General features: G+C 44.5%; 1 protein-coding gene across 1 annotated transcript in view; it reads left to right on the forward strand.

Annotated features, from left to right (window-relative positions):
• Positions 1 to 20,520, forward strand: part of DNAH1 (dynein axonemal heavy chain 1) — an 822,394-nt gene that overhangs the window by 122,641 nt on the left and 679,233 nt on the right. The window contains exon 10 of the mRNA XM_086939555.1: positions 19,409 to 19,620. Coding sequence (XP_086795681.1) covers positions 19,409 to 19,620 — 212 coding nt within the window. The remainder of the gene's footprint in view (positions 1 to 19,408; positions 19,621 to 20,520) is intronic.

Raw genomic sequence — 20,520 nt, forward strand, 5'->3', positions numbered from 1 at the left:
CCAAGTTTGCTTTGGTTAGAGCGACCTTAACTTGTAGAAAATAGTAGAAGTCAATATTCTCGAGTTGGAATCTTCCCTGTAAGTCCTTGAATGTGAGTGGTGTTGGGCCCTCATAAAGTTGGTGAGGGAAGTGTATTCCCTTCCTGATCCAAGAAAGGTTATACAGCGGTTTTCCTCTGTATGTTAGAGTGTTATTCTGCCAGAGAGATTCACATTTTGAATTGCGAAATTGATGGGGTAGAGATTTACTTATATGGAGGAGGGAGTTCTTAGTGTTTTTAAATATGATACTAGAGTCAATGTTAGGACGCACTTTAATGGTAAGGAGGGCGGAGGGGTCAAGCCCTTCCACTAGGGATTTTTCTACGTGCAACCACACAGGTGTGTAATCAGACTGTGGTGTGAGCCAAATCGCACCTTGCCTTGCCAGGAAGGCGGTCTGGTAAAGTCTAAAGTCGGCCAGATTGACACCTCCCATGGATTTATCGAGTCGTAGCTTTTTCATGCTGATCCTGGCTTTTTTTTCCTGCCAGAGGAAGGAGGAAATCACCTTGTCTAGTTTAGAGTGGAAATCGTTAGAGAGTGTTAGGGGAAGCATTGAACCCAGGTAATTGACCAAAGGGGAGATCATCATTTTTATCGTCTCTATCCGACCCCACCATGTAATGAATCGTGGCGACCAGCCATCCAGGATTCTTTTAATTTTCGCTAGTGTGGTCGATTCATTGTGTTTGAGTGTACTTAATATGTTATCAGTGAATTCTATTCCTAAATACTTTATGACATCCGGTTGCCAGGCTAGTCCCGAATCTCCAAGGGCCTCTCTGGTAGTATATATATTAAGTGGTTTGACTTCGGATTTGTCCTTGTTTAACTTATAGCCAGACAATGCAGAGTATTTGCTGATTGAGGACATAAGACCCTTAATTGATACGGTTGGATTTTCTGTGGCTATTAAGATGTCGTCAGCATATGCCGCTAATTTTACCTGAGTGTTTCCGAAGGCGACACCTGTGATGTCCTCATTTTTCTTGATGTCGGTGAGTAGTGGTTCAAGTGCCAGCAGGAATAGAGCCGGTGAAAGTGGGCAACCCTGTCTAGTTCCTTGGAATAGGCGGAACGGGTCAGAGAGGCGCCCATTAATAGCTATACGGGCAGAGGGGGAGGAGTATAAGGCCATCACCATTTTAATGAAAGAGTTACCCAGATTGAATGCGCCCATACATTGTTGAAGAAAGGGCCATGAGACTTTGTCGAATGCTTTCTCAGCATCGAGGGTTATTGCAACCATCAGCGCTTTGCAGTTTCTCGCTTTTTCAAGTATATGGCATAGGAGTCTGGTGTTGTCATTCGACATCCTACTTTTCAAGAAACCTACTTGTGACGGACTTATCAATTTGGGCAGCACAGCGTTTAGTCTAGTTGCTAAGATCTTGGCATAGATCTTGCAGTCAATATTTATTAGCGAAATGGGGCGGTAGTTTTTAGTCTGGAGGGGATCTTTCCCTTCCTTGGGTATAACAATTATTGTGGCTTCACTCATCGAGGGAGAGATACTCCCACTAGAGGCGGTAGAGTTGAACACAGTTTGGAGTGTCGGGGAAAGTTGGCTGTCAAAGGCTTTGTAAAAAGAGGCAGAGAAGCCATCAGGACCCGGGGCTTTGTTGCTTTTGAGTGTTTTGATGGCTGTCGAGATTTCAGTGATACTGATGGGGGACCCTAGATGTAATTTATCTATCTCCGTGAGTCTGGGGAGGTCGAGGGCCTCTAGGTAATCCATGCATGCCTTTAGGTCCAGGGATTTATCGTTCCTATATAATTCTTCGTAAAAAGCTTTAAAGGTATCAAGAATCTTGGACTGGTTGGTGTGTGTATTATTTGCTGGATCTTTTATAGAGGATATGGTTGTTAGTTTCTGCTTGTGTTTAAGATAGGAGGCCAGTAGCTTCCCGGCTTTATTTCCCTCACACAGCTTCAAGGCTTTGAAGCGGTTGATCCACACACCTGCTCTCTTACTTGTGATGGAGTTATACTCGTACTTCTTTTTTATGAGCTGGTCAAGGGGTTTGGAGTCTTGGGGGTTGGTTTTGTGTATGGATTCTAGTGATCTGATCTCCTGCTCTAGTTGCTCCAGTTCCTTATTTATCGCTTTGTTAGCTTTGGCTCTTATGTTGATAATAACTCCACGGATCGTGGCTTTGAGCGCGTCCCAAAGGGTGTTTGGGTCTGTGTCAGGGACATTATTTAAGAGTAAGTATTCTTCGATGGCTTTGGTAATCTGGAGTTTGTCTTCAGGGTTGGTTAGCGTTTCATCATTGAAACGCCATCTTCTGGGCGGTCTGATTGAGCGGGAGCCTGCAAGTTTGGTGTGAATACAGGCATGATCGGAAATCAGTTTAGGGGCGATGTCAGTTTCCTCGATTAGGTGTGCAAACGTGGAGGATATTAGGATAAAGTCAATACGCGAGTAGGAGTTATAGGGAATGGAGTAAAAGGTGAAGTCTCTCCCATCAGGGTTTTGGAGACGCCATGAGTCTCTAAGGCAGTACCGTTCATATAGACGCAGGAGGGCCTCATGTGAGCGTGAAGGGTGAAAAGCGCATTTGGAATGCCTGTCTAGTAAGGGGTCTAGAGGAAGATTAAAATCTCCTCCCACAATCAGAAGGTCGTCCTGAGGGATATGCTCCATTGAGCGGGAAACGGAGTCCCAGAACCCGGGGTCGTCTGAGTTGGGGCCGTATATGTTCACTACGTGTATGGGGTCTTCTTCTCTGCGCAGATGGGCCACCAATACCCTCCCCTCCGCATCATGAGTGTGTGATACCAGTGTTATGTTCGATTTCTTTGATATCAGGGTAATTAGACCCCCTTTTTTGTGCGGTGCAGGAGATGACAGTATATGGGAGGACCAATGGATGTTTAAGAATCGGGTGTCCTGTTCCGATAGTTTAGTTTCCTGTAGGAGGATAATATCCCCCTTAGTTTTGGCGATGTAGTCAAACACTTTCCTCCTCTTTACAGGGTGATTAAGACCCTTAACATTTAGCGAAACTATGTTGAGGTCATCTGTTATTGACTTAGTGTTAGACATTGACGGGCAAGTTTATCGCTAAACGATGATCTGGCGGGGGGCAGTATATTGAGTCAAATATCCCCGTGGAAGCCTGTGTGCTAATGCGATAGCAAAGGGACAGATTTAGCGATATGGCTAGGGACAGGACTAGCGTGCTTGTGTTGTACCTGTAGGAAACGGACAGAAAAAGGGACAAAAAATAACACATGGAAGTGTATAATGCTCTAAAGTACCGACAATTTTTATCTGCATAAAACTCTCTCTTTTTCCAATTCCCCATGCAAACCCTCCCAATCCCCCCTCCCCCCCACCCCCCCAAATACGTACGTAGGGAGTACGACGACAGTACCTAGCTAGGCAAAACAGGAGTTATTAAACATTAACAAACGTTGTTCAGTAGTTCCCATGTTAAAGCGTAAGTGGATTGAGATGTCCAGCCTAAATGTGGCAGCGGGTACTATTTACTGCAGCAATTTATGTGCGCAATGATAGTGTATGTGCGCAATAATATACAATATTAAACCAGGAGTGACTGTCTGCAACATGCAATCGAAAACTGTAAGAAGAGTAGAACCAGCTAAACGTTGTGTTAAAACTATCAATACCGTTATACTGGAATGAGCTTCCCTTAGCAATAGCAGTAGGTGTGCGCAGTAACATATAGTAACAATTATGACAATCTAGGAGCGGCTATTTGCGTTGCGCATTAGAGACTGTGAATGAGAGTAGAACCAGCTAGTCATTGTGCAAGCAAGTACCAATACTGTTGTATAACAAGGGAGACCATCTATCACCACATATCTAATAGCATTGACAATACGCATGGAAGCGATAAGTTGATAGTGGGAAAGTAGGATATGCACTTGGTATCAGTGAGTGGGCAGACTAGCATCAAATAGAGACCAATGGGCTGGCAACTATGTCAAAACTTCAAGTACACCATGGTTCGACCTGGAAAGGACAAAGTTCCGATTGACCTGTACTTTGTCGGGGTATTCACGTGGTCTTCCTTTTATTCGATGGGCCATTTGACTGGTCCATTTCCTGAGGTGGGTCATTTTGCAGGAAGTTTTCCAGGTCCCTCGGATCTGTGAAGAACTTTGGGCGGCCATTTAGTGTGACTTTGAACTTGGCTGGTCCTGCGAAGGAGTAGGGTATGCTCTTGGATCTGAGTTTGGCGCGGAGTTCCAGGAACCCCTTGCGAACTTCCACTGTGTCCTTAGAGTAGTCCTGTGTAAAGATGATCCTGTGACCTTCCCACTTGATGGATTGGTTCTTCCTTGCGTATTGTAGGATCAGTTCGACATGCTGGTATCTTAGTGGTTTGCAGATCATTGGTCTGGGACCCTTCTCGCGGTTAGTAGTGAATGTGGGGATTCTGTGCGCCCGATCTAGCTCCGGCCCGTGCGGGAATACAATGTTGGTGATCATGGGGATCCATGCTTCCAGGAAAGCCACGCAAGAGTCCGCATCTTTTTCTGCGTTTTCGGGTATCCCAAAAATTCTAATGTTCCCTCGCCTGTTGCGGTCTTCCAACTCAGCATGTTGGCGTCTGAGGATGTCAGTGGTGGTTTTCAAGGCGTTGTATTCTAGCAGCTGACTGACGTGAGAGGTCTTCTACGTCGCTGATGCGTTGTTCCGCTGAACTCAGTCCTGATTTTAGGTCATTCATATCAGCTCTGATGGCCGTTAGCTCGAGCTGCATAGCGTCAGTATTCGCCTTGGTTGATTTGGAGATAACAGTAAGGTCTCCTAACTTTTTCAAAATCATTTCCATCGTGGCCGCCATGTCTGGTTTACTCTTAATGGGGGAATCAGATATTTGCGGCTCGGGTTTCACCTTCTTTGGATTTGACATCTTTGCCCGCCATTTTGGTTGTGAGGTCTGAGAAGAAATTTCCAGTCACCTTGTCTAGAAATCTTGTCTGGGGTTGTCGTTGATGGGCTCAGACAGGGAATTGAATACAGGCTGGGGCTGCGCAGTAAGCAGTGAGAGCTAACACCAGGTGGTGAGTCGGTCAGGTTGGTTCCACACGAAGACTCACTCAGAGCCAGGCGGGCGCGATTACCCAGATGACCCCCTAGTGCTGGCAAGCTGGTTGGCTCTGTGACTACAGGTGTGTTGTCCCCTGATCCAAGGCCGCCGGTGTTACAGATGGTAACAAGGATTTAGGTTAATCAGCTTATATCAGATGCAGAGTGAGGTGCTGGCTAGGGGTTCATTGCCAATATGTCTTAAAGTTGTGACCCCCAAGGATCGAGGAAAGCCTCATAGGATGCAGACAGATGGTCTTCTACATGAAATTAGAGGAGAACCGCTTCTTCTTTCAGGCGCTTTTATGGATAGTTGGAATAATTAATAATCGGAGCGTTTTCCGATGATGGCCGCCATCTTGGGGTCAGGCGAAAGGGGCAGAGATCGACATCTCAATGCTGGGATCGCGTTATAGTCCTCGCTTCTTACCGGCATGTGTGGAAACCCGGTGATCAGCTGACATCCCCAGTGGTGTTGATCTCATCCAGTTGTGGCCGGGTGATAGAGTCTGAGGAGACCGTCAGGCAATGCCGACGTGACGGAGCGGCGCCATTTTGCAGTGAATCGATGTCGGCGCGCGGGCGCTCCAAAAGGTGGCAAAAGACCTCACTAAGTGCCTCAAGAGCAGAGATTAAGCACCGGAGGGCACTGCAAGGTATGAGGCATTAGGTCCGCCGCTTTTGCTGCTGGTTAGGACGGTGGGTCAGCAGGGAACTGACAAGATCGTTCTCCCGAGTTGCGGAGCTCGAGGTTAGGCGGCCATTCGCACTGCCATCCAAGCCAGTTTTTTGCACTGACGTTTCCTTTCCTGAAGTTCGGGGGAGTACCATGGTGCAGTTTTTGAATGTCGTTTGGATTTGGTACAGCGTATAGGAAGTGTGGAGTCCAATGAGTTTGAGATCCAGTTGTTATAGCTTTCGTTAGCTAAGGTGGGGTCCTGAATTTTCGGGGGGAGGATGGATGACAAAGATACTGATAAGTCTATATATTCAGATAAAGGCGAGGAGGAAGGGGACCCTCCACAAGAAGATGATGGAGATACTGAGGAAGAAAATTATTTCATTTCCTCAACAGAAGAAAATACCTAGGCTTTCCTGTTTTCAGTTTCTATTTTTGGCTAATTCTGGTGGGGGGGGTTTCCGTTTTTTCAATACCTTAAAAAACAGTGATTATCAGCGTTTACAAATGTTTGTGCCATTAAAAACAACAGAAACAGTGTTTTTCTGGTGTTTATGAAATTTTAATTAAATTGCGATTATTGCTTGCTTTCTGCACTGATAGTGCATGTGTATAGATAGTGTATATACAGGGTATATGAGGTCCAAGTACATTTTTACTGCACCGGAATGGACTACAAAGTCAATAGCATTCTTCAATAACTCTGGAGATTGTAATGATGCTTTCAGCATACCATATAGCAAGTTACAAGGATCTCTTACTGAGAAGCACTTCAGCTCAAGTATTGATTTTGACAGACCATCATACAACCTTTTCACATACCTAGCTGAATTTCTCCAAATACAAACAATATCACTCCAATTTTTTGGGAACTTGGTAGGAACTTTTTTCAGCAGCATTCCAAGTGACACTGCGCTCCATGTTTACCAAACGTCTGGTGTCATGTTTTCACCACTATTTCAGATGCTTGGTGATAACATTCTTTTCACTTATACCTGTCACTACATCTTGCATTGAATGTTTAAAGCTTTGGGTTTTTTGACAATTTATTTACAATCAATACTGACTCACTAGGAAAGGGGGCTGATGTACCAAATGATTTCACCCATTCTCTGTCTGTGGGTAAATGTGATGGTACATGTTAGGAAAGATTCTTATGAAACCAGCCATTTTACCTATCAGTGAAATCATATGTAGCCAAAATATCAAATATGATTTTGATATTTCCCAATTCTCTACAGTTTATAAAATAACTGAATACAACCTAAAACATGCTTTAAACACTTGGGCCAGATGTAGGTAAATCGAATTTACCGATCCTAAAATACCAAATTTTACCGATTCGGTATTTTAGGATCGGAAAATGGGATGTAGGTAAAAAATCGGTAAAAAATACCGAATCGGTAAAGTTCGGTATTTGACAATCGGAACTTACCGAATCGGTAAAGGCCCATAGGAATGAATGGGGAATATCGAATCGGTATTTACCAAATCGGTAAATACCGATTCGGTAAATACCGAATCGGAAACCTAACCAAAGTGAAACTGAAGTAGGCAGCCAATCATTCAAACCAATTTTGATGAGGTTGGCAAGTTAATGGTATTTCTAAAGCTTCATAAGCTGTATAGTTATTTGGAACGTCACTTGCAGTGTAGGTTTGAAACAGCCTTGATCGGTCGTTTGCTGCTGGAAATATAAACCATGAATACAATACCTCTGTCCTAAATGCTTCATGAGCCTCACTGTGTCAAGCCTACCTGCACGCCGCCTTGAGTTTTGACCTGCCTGTGCCTTGTCTGGGGTCCCGACCGAAGTTGCTGTCTGTCACTTGTTGCACCAGCTGCCTCCTCTGGGATCCCGACTGAAGTTGCTGCCTGTCTCCTGTAGCACCAGCTGTCTCCTCCCCCCGCCGCAGCCCTCGAACACCGGGACTGCCGCAGAGCGGGGGAGTAGAGACTACAGCCCCCAGAAGCCTCCGCGACAGCACCGGAAGTCGCGTTGAGGCATAGCGCCCGGAGGCGCCGTTAAAGGGGCTGGACTTCCCGCGTCGCGGGGCTAAGCCCGGGCAAAGGGCGGGCCCTCTGTGGCCCTCAGGGGACCTAAGGTGACGGGACGGGCCACCCCTCTTACGTGTTGCAAACAAAAAACATTATTCATTCCTGATATAACCGTCAGGATCCGTGTTTACTTGCTGCCCTCATTGCAGTCGGCTTTGATCCGGGACTGTTTGGGAATTCAAGCAGGAAGGTAACAAGTCTTCTTTGGTAACCTTGATTGACTATATTGACTCTAGAGGGGCAAAGATTGTAAGCTATTACCACTAGCACCTAAATGTTGAAGGCAAAAAAACTTACCGTTCCGGGTAATACCATGGATAATTATTTAGTACAAGTGGTGGAAAAAATTAATCTTGAAAGGAGGGCTTCGTTGGGTCTGAGCTCCCCACCATCGTTGCCCCAAAATGAGATCTCAAATACGGATCTAATTGCTCTGGGCACCTCGATTATTTCATCCCCAGCCTCCCATGGCCTGGATATGGGGCTATCACAAAATGTATCAGCCATAGTACACTTAGCTCCCACTATTGAAGCACCAGCTGGAGATTTAGAGCTAGACATAGAACCCTCCCTGCATGAACAAGATCTAGATTTGGAGATAGTAGATTCCTCCCCCCCCTCACCGGATGTTCCTGTTCCGGCCCCAAGAGTAACAAAAGCCACTGCCAAGATCCTGACAAAAAGGGAAGGGTTAAGGTCTAGCAGGAGAAGGCCAGCTACTCCGCCAAACAGGAAAAATGTATATGGGAATGCAAATAGAGGAGATATGAATCAAGGTTGGGATGAAGAGGGTATATTAAAAAAACTCATGGGTATGCTGGACATTAAGTTTAAGCTCCATGAGCCTCAACCACGAAGACAACCTACTAGGGATAACCTACTCATCTGAGGAGGATATGTTCCCTAATACCAAGGACGTCACTTGTTAATAGGCGAGTAGGGGTCTTTGTGTACAGAAAAGAAAATTACCCAGGTGGTCCACCAACTCTAGAACGTTGACATGGCTTGGCAGTTCGGGCTGGACTGTTCCCATGAGGCACAGGGTCAGACTGATTTGCATATGGCTATGTCTGAACTGGGGTGGCGGAATGAGCTAAAGAATGGTGATGGATTAAACCCAGATCAGTTGACTGGGGTGAGTGTTTGATATGCTCAAACGCTCCATCCATCATCCCCTTTTGTATCACTCTAGAACGTAGGCATCACCGTGTTGTACGACCTATAACTCTCTGGTAAAATTGTGTGCTTGTTTGACAACATAAACATCAGGATTGTGCCAGACTGATTCTATGCACACCCTAAGGATATTTTGGCCTGTATCCCGCTAGTTCACAGTGCACTATCTGCACCCCTGACCTTATAGGGTAATAAATGTGTGTTCAACCTCAGAACATAACAACTCTGATCCCCCAAGGAAATTGTGGTATCAGATCTAAAACCCTTTCATTTGATTCCTCATGCATAACCCAAAGAAATACCCAAGAAATACTCAGCAGGGCGTTTCAACAATATTGAAGCATTGCGATTCTTGTATAAAATATGTGTGCTGCGACAATGAGTAGAATGTAACAAAATAGCATTATTAGCATTATGAGAACAGTGAAAAAGATGAACGAATCCATCATTGTGCTATAGCAGTAAAAATATGCTGGCATATAAATACTGTATAATAGTGTACTCCTACCTAACGCTTCCTAACCTAGTTTCCCTAGGGTGGGTGATATGCCAGATCCCTATCAGTAGTCTAACTCCCCATTAACTGTGGGTAGGTCGCATCAGGGTGCCCGGCTTGGTCGTAAGCTGTACATACCTCTTTGCAGAGGTAAACATGAATCAGCTGGACTGGAATTCCGTCAGCAACCTCAAAGTCTCACCAAAATGCTCCTCTCCCTTAAACAAGGAAGCAATACTGTATATATAATAACTTTAATTTTGTAGTGCACACGCAGGCCAGGACCTGGTTCCTGGTTTCTTCTTGTTCATTTGTATATATAATAACAACACCCCTGCTGCAATGATGGAGCCCCAGCCAGGCCGCTTTTGTTTATCCTATTGTGATAGCTTTGTCGCCTACTGGACAACAATATGCAACCACATTTGCATAAATTAACTTTATCCCTTGTACTGAATGTTGAAGGTGTCGTAATAGTGTGCCTACGAAGTGGAAATGTAAGCAATGCAGAATCGGAAAATATTATCCTGCACAGGCGCAATAAAACGTGTATGTCAAAACACCTTGGAAGAAAGAAGGCAACTTTAGAAACATGAGCATGTAAAATGATGATGTTTCTATCCTGTACTATCCTAACCACTTCAACAGATACTCCTGATGATACAGGAAAAGGATTTCCACATACCTATCCACTGAAAGCACAGAAATAGCCTCAGTTTTTCAGTGGTAGTTCAACATTATCAGTTCAAGGTGCTTCCTTTTGGACTCAAGTCAGTGCCTTAGATTTTTACCAAGTGCCTATCAGCAGTGTCAGCCCTCCTGAGGCAACCTGGTCGCTAGGTATACTAATACTTTGCCGACTGGCTCGTCAAAGCTTCATGAAAGGAAGAGGCAAAGGCTTCTACAAACGCCTTCATCAATCTTTTTCAGAATTTGAGTCTCATGCAGAACAGGGTAAAATCACCCTTAGAGCCCCACATGAAGATCCATTTTCTAGGTGCAATACTCGATACTGAATAAGGAAGGGTGTTACCTTCTGTGGAAAGAACAATAAAGCTCAAAGCTATTGCAAAGAGTATGTCTGCAAAACACTCGGTCTCAGACAGTACAAGTCCCTGTTAGGCCTAATGTCATTAAGTAGACTCCAGATGAGACTCTTTTGCAGACTCAAGATAAGACCCGTCCAACAAGAACTGAACATGCAATGGAAGCAAATAGAAGGATCCTGACACGACTCGGTCTAAGTCATGAGGTGTTGCAAACAAATATTTCTTTGGTGGAGAATACCAAAGAATCTTACAGCAGGTCTCCCTTTTCCAACCTGTTGCAAACACAATTGTATCGACAACACATGCATTCATGGAAGGCTAGAGAGCTCACCCTTAAGAATTGTCAATCAGAGGGCTGTGGTCAGATACAGAAAAAAGGCTGCACATCAATGTGCTAGAACTCTGGGCCTACAAGCATATGAGGCTCACCTCAGGTCACGCCCACCTCTGTCAGGCCACGCTCACTCGCTTGCTTAAACGGAGCGGACTACGAGCTTGGTGTTCAACCCAGACACTCCTGAGGCACAGCCGGGAGTTTAGCGCAAAAATAACTAAAATTGATCTTTTAAAACTTGTGACAGTGTGTTTTTGTTTCCTAATTGCTGCCCACTCCTACCTGTTCTTGGGGCTTTATTTGCTTTCCTGACCCCGCGCAGCCATGCTGAACGCTGCCGCGGGACAGGCTCTCCCCCTTGACGCCATCAGCGAGGCTCACCTCAGGCCACGCCCACCTCTGTCAGGCCACGCCCTGAACTCCTCCATAAAAACATGTGCTTCCCACGTACGCGCAGCGGACAGGCGCAGCGGGCGTGCCTAAGGCAAGCCCGTCTGCGCCCGTCCGCGACGGGCCGGGACCAGGGGCCACAGACTCTGTCCATTCTCTGGTTTACTCCTCAGCCCAACTCTCCGCACACCCTGCTGTCTCTCCTCCTTCCCCTTCTGTATTGCACCGTCTTGACTCCCTTGGTATTTCCGCCCCTCGCTTTTCCAGTCCACTCTCCCCTGCCCACAGCCCCATCTCCCCTTCTTCTGATCCTTCACTCGCCACTCGCTCTTCACCTGCCCCTTCGGCAGCCTCTGCCTCTCTACTCAATACCCGTTCTGCAGTCAAGCATCAGACGGAACTCTTTAATCTCTTGAACACAGACTCCCCAGACTATTTATTTCTTACAGAAACCTGGTTTTCTTCTGATTCCTTCCGGATCTTCGGGCCATCCTCCCCGACACCTATTACGCCCTCCGAGCAGACCGCCCGGTTGGCAAGGCCGGGGGAGGTGTGGCGATGATTATCCGTTCTACTTTTAAATTTCAACTTCTTGCTTACCCCCCATACCTAACGTGGACTTCTTGGTGGCTCAATCTCTAAATCTTTCCGTACCTCTCACCGTTGTCCTTATGTACCGTCCCCCTCATTCTATGCCGTCATTTGTAGCTGCCCTACAGGATCTTTTGGCCACGCTGGTGGTCAATAACTCTTCAGTTATCCTGCTCGGTGATTTTAACTACTGGCCAGGGGACCCCAAGGAAGACCTGTATTCCAAAGATTTTTCTGCTACCCTCCAGTGTTTGAACTTTTCATCTCATATCTTGGCCCCCACCCATGTCCAGGGCCATATCCTGGACCAAATCTGGTCATTACGCTGCAGCGTTCCACCCCCCTCTATACTCCCCTGTATGTGGTCCGACCACTCTATCATTTCATTTTCCATTCATTCGGCTTTGGCCGACAAGCTGCCTCCACCCAAAAATGTTCTGGCTCGCAACTGGAACCAAACTGACCTCAACTCTCTTTCGCTATCCTTGGCCTCTTCAGCTCCTGACCTTACTGACCTTTCTCTGGATTCGCAGGCAGATGCCATTAGTTCCTGGCTCTCGTCTTCCTGCGATCTGGTCGCCCCGTTCAAGAAGGTCAAATCCGTCCGCCCCTATGATGCGCACAAATGGTTTACCAGTGAGCTCAAAGATCTCAAACTTGACCTCAGGCAGTCGGAACGTCATTGGAGACGGAGCTATTGCCCCATTCTCCTCGCTAAATACAACCTTCTCCTCAACAACTACAAAAGAGCGATCCTCGTGGCCAAAACCAAATATTTCACTGAGAGAGTTGCTCTCTCTGCCAATAAAACTCAAGAAATCTTCTCCCTGGTTCATAACCTAGCTACTTCTGAGCGCACTAGCACTAACCTCGTTCCATCCCAGACCCTCTGCTCTTCACTCAATGATTATTTCATTGATAAGATCACCAACATAAAGGCCAATATCCCCACGGTGCTTCAACATGGTCTTTCCTGCTCCCCCCCCTCTGTCCTCCTCCTCTCTTGATCATTTCCCACTCATCTCTATGGACCAATTCCTTAATCTACTTACTAAAGTCAAGTCTGGCTCTCCGGCGGATTGTGCTCCTGCACGAATCCTCAAAACTCTATTCACCAGCTGCCCTGCCCCTCCTCTCGCCCTTCTCAACGCTTTTTTGGCTCTGGGTTCTGTTCCCTCATCTTTCAAATCTGCGATAGTTCTTCCTATTTTTAAAAAAAACTGGCCTGGACCCTTCTCTCCCTTCCAATTTTAGGCCCATTTCTCTTCTCCCCTATCTGGGCAAGATCTTTGAAAGTCATGTTACATCTTGCCTGTCCACCTATATCGAGGAGAACCACCTCCTAGCCTCCCATCAGGCGGGATTTCGCCCAGGCCATTCCACAGAGACAGTGGTCATTGCGGTCCTGGACGAACTCAAGGGGAAAGCTGACATCAATCTCCCCCAAGCTTTGGTCCTCTTCGACTTGTCTGCTGCGTTTGACACGGTCGATCACTCCATCCTCCTCGACCGTGTCAGCGCAGCTGGCATCCGGGGCGCTGCACTTTCCTGGCTTGCGTCCTTTCTTCAGGGCAGGTCCCAAGCGGTCCACCTCTCAGGTTTCTCCGCTCCCTCTCGCTTGGTTACCTGTGGGGTTCCCCAAGGTTCTTCCCTGTCCCCTCTTCTTTTCAATCTTTACATCTACCCCCTTATCATTTCTCTTCTCGAGCTGGGGGTCTCTGTGTATAACTACGCGGATGACCTCCAGCTCGTCTTTGATCTCTCCTCCCCTTCTGTCTCTCTCCCTAAGCTTTGTTCTACTTTAGTTTTTATATCCGATTGGATGAGCATCAATCACTTGAAGCTCAATCCGGACAAGACGGAGCTTGTCCTCACTGGTGGTTCCTCAAACCCTTGGTCCGCGGTTCACTGGCCCCCTTCCTTTGGTTCCCCCCCTTCACCGGTTCCCTCAGTTCGAACCTTGGGCATCCAAGTCAGTCATGACCTGTCTATGCATGCCCAAATTAGCTCTGTTGTATCTTCCTGCTTTCTGTCCCTCCGCCTCATTCGGAAGATTTCTCGGTATTTCTCTACGGACGCCCTCAAAACCATAGTCATGGCCCTCATCACTTCCCGCCTTGACTATGGGAATGGCTTGTATGTGGGCATACCTGCTTATGAAACCCGCCGTCTTCAGGCCATTCAAAATCAGGCAGCCCGCCTCATTCTTTGTCTCCCTAAATCTGCTCACATTACCCCAGCACTTAAGTCCCTTCATTGGCTTCCTGTGCACCTCAGATCCTTTTTTAAACTGGCCTGTCTGGCCTTTCGGGCTCTCACTCACTCAGCCCCTCTCTTTACCGGATCTCTTATCACCCCTCATGTCCCAAACCGCACTCTCCGTTCTTACTCTCTCTCCCTCCTGCACGTCCCCCTTTTCCGTAAATCCAGAACGGGGGGCACCCGATTCTCGGTTCTGCCCCCCCCCCGGTTCTGGAATAGTCTTCCTCTTTCCATTCGTTCTATCCCCATCTTTTCTCACTTCCGAAAAGCTCTTAAAACTTTCTTGTTCTCTCAGGCATTTCCCTGTTAGTTTCCCCGGTTCCCCTCTGTGAGTCTGGTCAAATTCCCAGCGCCAGGAAGCCGCTTGGCCGCAGCGCGCTTAATTAAGTTTCCTTTTCATTTCATTTCATTTCATATCTCTGAGAACGTCAAACCAAGCAATTCTGATCAGAACTGAAAACACAACTTCTACGTAGTCATACAAGGAGGAACACAATTCTGACCTCCCTCAGAAGAATTACTTAGAGACTTTGCCATTTCTCAAGGATAGACATTGATGTGGAGTACCTACTTTACGTCGAAACGATCAGACATATTAACTAAGTCAACAACTATCAGAATGCCACGAGTAGGAACTAAACCAGGATCAAGTTGCTTATGTATTCCGACAGTGGGGTCAACCTCTGATCAATCTCTTCACTACACAGAAGGATAAGAATTATCAGTACTTCGGATCATCAATAGACCATAGGCAAGGCCCTTTCCATCATTTGCTTCAGTCTTTGCTTACACATTTCCTTCATTTCCTTGATCCCCAGAGTATTGAAGAGGGTGTTGAAGAAGGTGAAGATGGATCATTGCACTCTGATCATCATTGTTCCGGTGAGGGCACGCCAGTACTGGTACAACAAACTGCTGCAGATTTTGGCACATACAGTCTTCAATCTGAAACTGCACTCCAGAATCCTCTCCAGATACCACTGGGAGATACTATTCCATGACTCCAGGTTTCTGAACCCGACAGCATTGCTTCTGACAACTTAGAGTTTTTCCATTTGGATATACCGCAGGGCTGTAGAAAAAATCATATCACAGGCACTTGCACCTGCAACTACAGCTCTGAGTAGAAGCGTTTCTGTGTTTGGGGTAAAGACAATGCCTTTCATCCACTTCAAAACAGTATTATAAAATACTGCCATACATTTTGAGGCTGGTCAAGAGTGGACTCAAATATTCTTCTGCTAGAGTTCATCTGGCTGCAATATCAGGACATAGAAGAACAAATGTATTTTTATCTACTTTGTTCTCCCAGTGAATCATAAAGCAATTTATTGAAATACTTTTCTGGGTGTTTCCACCTGTACAACGCTCTCCTGTTCCTCAGAGAACAGTATCATCCTCAACCAGTTAATTCAACCTCTATTTGAACTAATAGACAAGGTAAAATGAAAATGTATTTTGTGCAAAACATCTCTCCTACTACTGACATCAGCATGGAGGGTATGGGAAATGCAAGCATTCGCTATTGAAGAATCTTTTCTCCATTACACAAGGGACACAGTCGGCATGAGTACAAATCCTAAATTCAAGCCCGAAGTTCCTACTGACTTTCACTTGAATTAACCTGTCATTCTACATTCCTTCTTCCCAAATCCAGCTATTTCAGCAGGAAGTATCATTATATTCCCTAGACATACGTAGATGGCTCAGGTTTTACTTTGACAAAACAGAGTATAATTTTTCTAAAGGCCAGCTTGTTGTGTCTTTTATGACAGCCAGGAGGAGGTCCCTTATTCAAAAAGGGGATAGCATGTTGGCTCACAGCCTACACTACTTTCTGCTACTGTAAGGTTAAGCGTACGGTCCAGGGAAGAGTGTTAGTGCATTCCACCTGGAGCATGGCAACAACTGCTGTACTCTATGCTTGTGTGTACTTACAGAACATCTGCCGTACAGCTACCAAGAGGAGTAGGCATACGTTCACGAACCTCAGCTGCCTTGACGTGGACGATGAAGCTGACAGAATAGTGGGACAGTCAGATCTCTGAAACAGTTTTTGTTAAAGGTGAGCCTACTTCCTGCTTTTGTTTTGTCATACAATGTACATATTGGTTACTATTTTGATTCAAGCATGTGAATATATGACGATCCAATGTTCCACCGCGTCAGAGGCTCACATATAATATATTTTTCTCTCACTTTGTGTTATGAAATCTGAGATATGGTAGCATCTAGAAGGAGAATGAGAGTTGCCACTTCCACCTCTTTGGCTAACGTTATGGTTGCTTTAAATGAGGTTGATGTGCTTTTACACAAACACTGGTGTTCAGGACTGTGGCCATTTCAACACTGTGTACTGCTATTTAAATATACCAGGAATTCCCAGCCTGATGATGATAGAATGATTCAAGGATGTGAATATATGAAAGATTACATTGTTGAAGACCTGGAGTTACAGGTAAGTTACTCATTTCCTTACGGGCAGAAGGTTATTTGGGAGTCTTTGTAGTCTTTATTTTAAATTACCAGTTTTAAAATGTGTCTGTTCTACTATTCCATGCTGATATCATTTGACTGAAATAATCTTAATCCCATAAATCTACGCAAAAGCCATATTTCTCTAACACTATATGTCCTGAAAAAGTAATTAACATATGACTCCCCATGACCTATAAGGCAAAATACCGATATAAAAAGTGTTATGCTTAAAAAATATACTAATCACATGTAAAAGGTGGATCCTGCCACCAAATTTTTCTCTCATCTCAACTAACACCCCGACATTCATATGTCCTATTTTTTCAGTTAAATATTTTATTGTATTTAAAGCCAAAGGATTACAAAAAATAATCCTGCTTATTACAAACATCTTACTTAAATGAACTAGAGCACGCAAAATGTCTCCAATTACGTCTTCTATTAAGAGTTAGAAAATCTTTACGCAGCCCTAGTCAGTAAATTCTCCATTTCTTCTTCACTTAAGTGAGGCTTTCTCTGAGACTTCCAGTCCTGTAATCTCTGCAGCTGTCTGCATTATGGACTTTTGCAATGTGTGTATATAGAGGTGTCGCCAGATAATGTACCAGAACTGGCAGTAACATGTGAACTAGTCGTACCACATCAAATAACACTTAATTGTATAATTCGTTTTTTTATACTTGCACATGTTGAATTTCCCTTTTTACATACATTGGGAATATCAGGCATGCACTTACTGGTTGTCCTGTTGAGTCTGAATCCAAATGGCAAGAAGTGTCACCGTGTTGCTCCTCAAATGAGGGTCTGCATTTTTCCATCCCTTAATCATCCAGATGCATGACATAGCAGCATTTTCAGAAAAGATTCACATAATTCCATGATATTTTAACAATGTAGTGAGGTCTAATCCCATCCAAACTTGTTTTGTCCATGACAGTGGAATCCTTAAATGCTTCACAGAGTATAGTGCCTTTTTAATCTTGAATATTGGAACATGCTATGTATGTGCTGGGTTGCACTTGGTCGCAGTTGCACCCGGCACCCCAGGATCAGAAGAAAGCAGAAGTCTGAAAATTGAATGAAATACTACTGTTTATGGGATCTTCCCTCCAGCAGAATAAGTAATGGATAAGATTATATCTTCTTTCCAATCCTGATCACTACCAATGAGAAAATATATAATAAGGGAGAGCAAGTGATGAGGATTTACTCTGACTTTTGTCTTATCTGAACCTATGAGGGCTGAATCCTGAAGCCCAACAGAGGATTGTGGGCTGTATGTGGTTCCAGCTAGTTGGGGGCCATACAAATGAGAAAGACTATAACAAAAGTCTGTAGAACACTAGCAATGGAAAGAATAACTTGTCCATCCTAGAAGATAGTTATTTTTAGTAAAAGAACTATCTTCTAAGATGGACAAGTTATTGGCCTCAGAATATGGCCCATAAGCAAACTAATCAGTTAATGTAGAGGTACTTTCTAGCAGGGAAAATAAGTGAACAGCATCTGATGCCTCCTCATCTGAGAAGGAAAAGTTCTGACTGCAGTGGCAGAGATCTCAGATGAAAAAAGATAGAGAAGTGGTGGTGGATGTCTCTGCCTGTAGGTTAGTACATAGCATTTTGTAGTATGTGAGCAATACGGCAGTCGTACTACTATAAAGTGCAGTTTGTGAATAGGCCTCTATGTCTTTTGTAAACATTATAATTTAGGATATATTTTAAAGAGAAGATTTACAAATAGACCAGTCCTTGCTCATGACTCTCTTTTTTTAGGTGAATACATTTTTGCATGTTTCTCCTCTATGACTGACATCTTTGTACCGCTTGCTATTCTGTTCTGAAAGTTAACTAGTAATGTTTAAGGGGACATCCAGGGTACATACAGATACACTTCTTTTATCCCAGTCCTGCATCTTTAACAATTGCCAACAATAGACATTCTAGAATGTTGCTTTGTTTGATGATGGCTGCTTCGGGGTTGAACCCATTTATGACATCACTCACCGGACACTGAGTGATGTCACAATACCTCTTCAAAAGACATTCTGATCCAAATACTCATCATCAACCAAAGGACATTCTGGAATGCCTGTTAATAGCTATTGGTTACAGTGCAGGGCTGAAATAAGAGAACTAGAATATTGGTCTTCATCAAGAAAAAGTTTGAGCCACCTATCTGCCATCTCTTCTTATATGTTTTGTCACAGTTATCTTGTGTCTCCTGATACTATACAAAATAGAACTGTTCCTTACATCTTCCCAGTCAGAGCAAAATATTTAAATAATATGAATTTTCTGAATTTATCCATTATTGAGTGGCATAGTTACTTGTAAGTACTTTTCCTTTACTTGTGTGTACAATGTGTGATGTCTGGAGTAAGGTCTTTCATAGCCCCCGGGTTAGCCATGCAAATGTACACATTAAGTCAACAGAATGTTGTAGTTCTTCTATATTTAGATTTATTTCTGGGAACACAGTATTCTGTGTGAGGGTGCTGCAATGACCGGTAGAGTCTACAATAATGTTTATGGTTTATAGCTCCCTCAAACTTTTTTTTTTTTTTCAAAACCGTTTTTATTAAGATTGCAGAGATAGACATACACAGTACTCCGAACCCCGGAGGGGCTGTGACAACAATCATGGTTCAGATGGTGCGATACATGCTCCCTCAAACTTTTGAATTGTTGTTGTGAGGATTCGGTGTCCGCTTGAAGAGCTTCTGTTTTTCTCATTGCCAGTACTGAATAAAGTTGTTTTTACCTAACTATTTCTTTGCTCCCTACAGGTTGTGTGGATGTTCCAGACTATCCCTTTGATAAAAACCGGGGAGGTTTCATATTTATCACATTGCTGACAAGACATGAAATCATCAATGCCCTCACTAAAGTGCGAGCCGAATGCAATAAAGTAGCAGCAATGTCTTTGTTTCATTCAACTTTGGCTAAAACCGTTCGTCTGGAAGAATTTGAACAGGTCCAGTCTCAGGTCATCTCCCAGGTGAGAAAGAAATCGTCTTAGCTGATGCATAGTTCACCATATAACAGATACACTTCTTTTAGCAGTAATACAGTAATACATCTGTCCTTCAGTTGTTTTAATATTTAGACATTTTTACAGCTAAAAAGTAAAAAGATCCAAGTTCCTTAGAAGAAGGACAGTGGCAACTGGTGATCTATGAAAGTGATGGGGTGTAATACTTTGCAACACAAGTATTTTCTTTATGTTTTTGGGGTATTCATGAACACTTACTCTTTCGGGTTGTTTCACACTACTCACTGAGGTATTCACTTCTGAAAGCGGGAGCTTTAAATAGACTGGTGCTCCCAAACCAGTACTTTCACTGAATGCTCACGCAGACACGCCGATTTCGATTTGTCATGAACGTTTCAGATAATGTGTTTCTTTTTTCAATAAGGTGTTCACACGTTATTCATCTAGGTAAACACTATTGGGGTGGGTTCTCTGAATGATCTGTCACCCCTACCTGAGTACTTGGACTGAACATACCGATACTCTGTCTTTGCTTCTGCATGCGTGTTTTATTTAATGGGCTTTTTCTAGAATGGTGTATTCATGTTGAGTTCTTCACATGGTTTACCCTGGTACACCGTCAAAGTGTAACGGTGTAATGAAGTTGCTCTAACACAACAGTATATGGCTAAAAAATCATGAACAGTTTTGTTGCTCATGTAGCTTGTCTTTACACTCTGGCTTTCATTATGATGTCGGGCGGACACCGTTGTGGGGAAGGAACCGCCCACAACTGCCCATACGTTGGCAGTTCTGACACCCTAATTTGGATGCGACCGCACATAGTACGATCGGAAGCATTCATTTTCCAATGGGAGCTTGTGCAGAGGGCTGAAAATGCCCTCCGCACAAGCTCCCATTGTAAAA

This window comes from Lissotriton vulgaris, chromosome 9 (assembly GCF_964263255.1).
Source record: "Lissotriton vulgaris chromosome 9, aLisVul1.2, whole genome shotgun sequence".
Lineage (NCBI taxonomy): Eukaryota > Metazoa > Chordata > Amphibia > Caudata > Salamandridae > Lissotriton > Lissotriton vulgaris.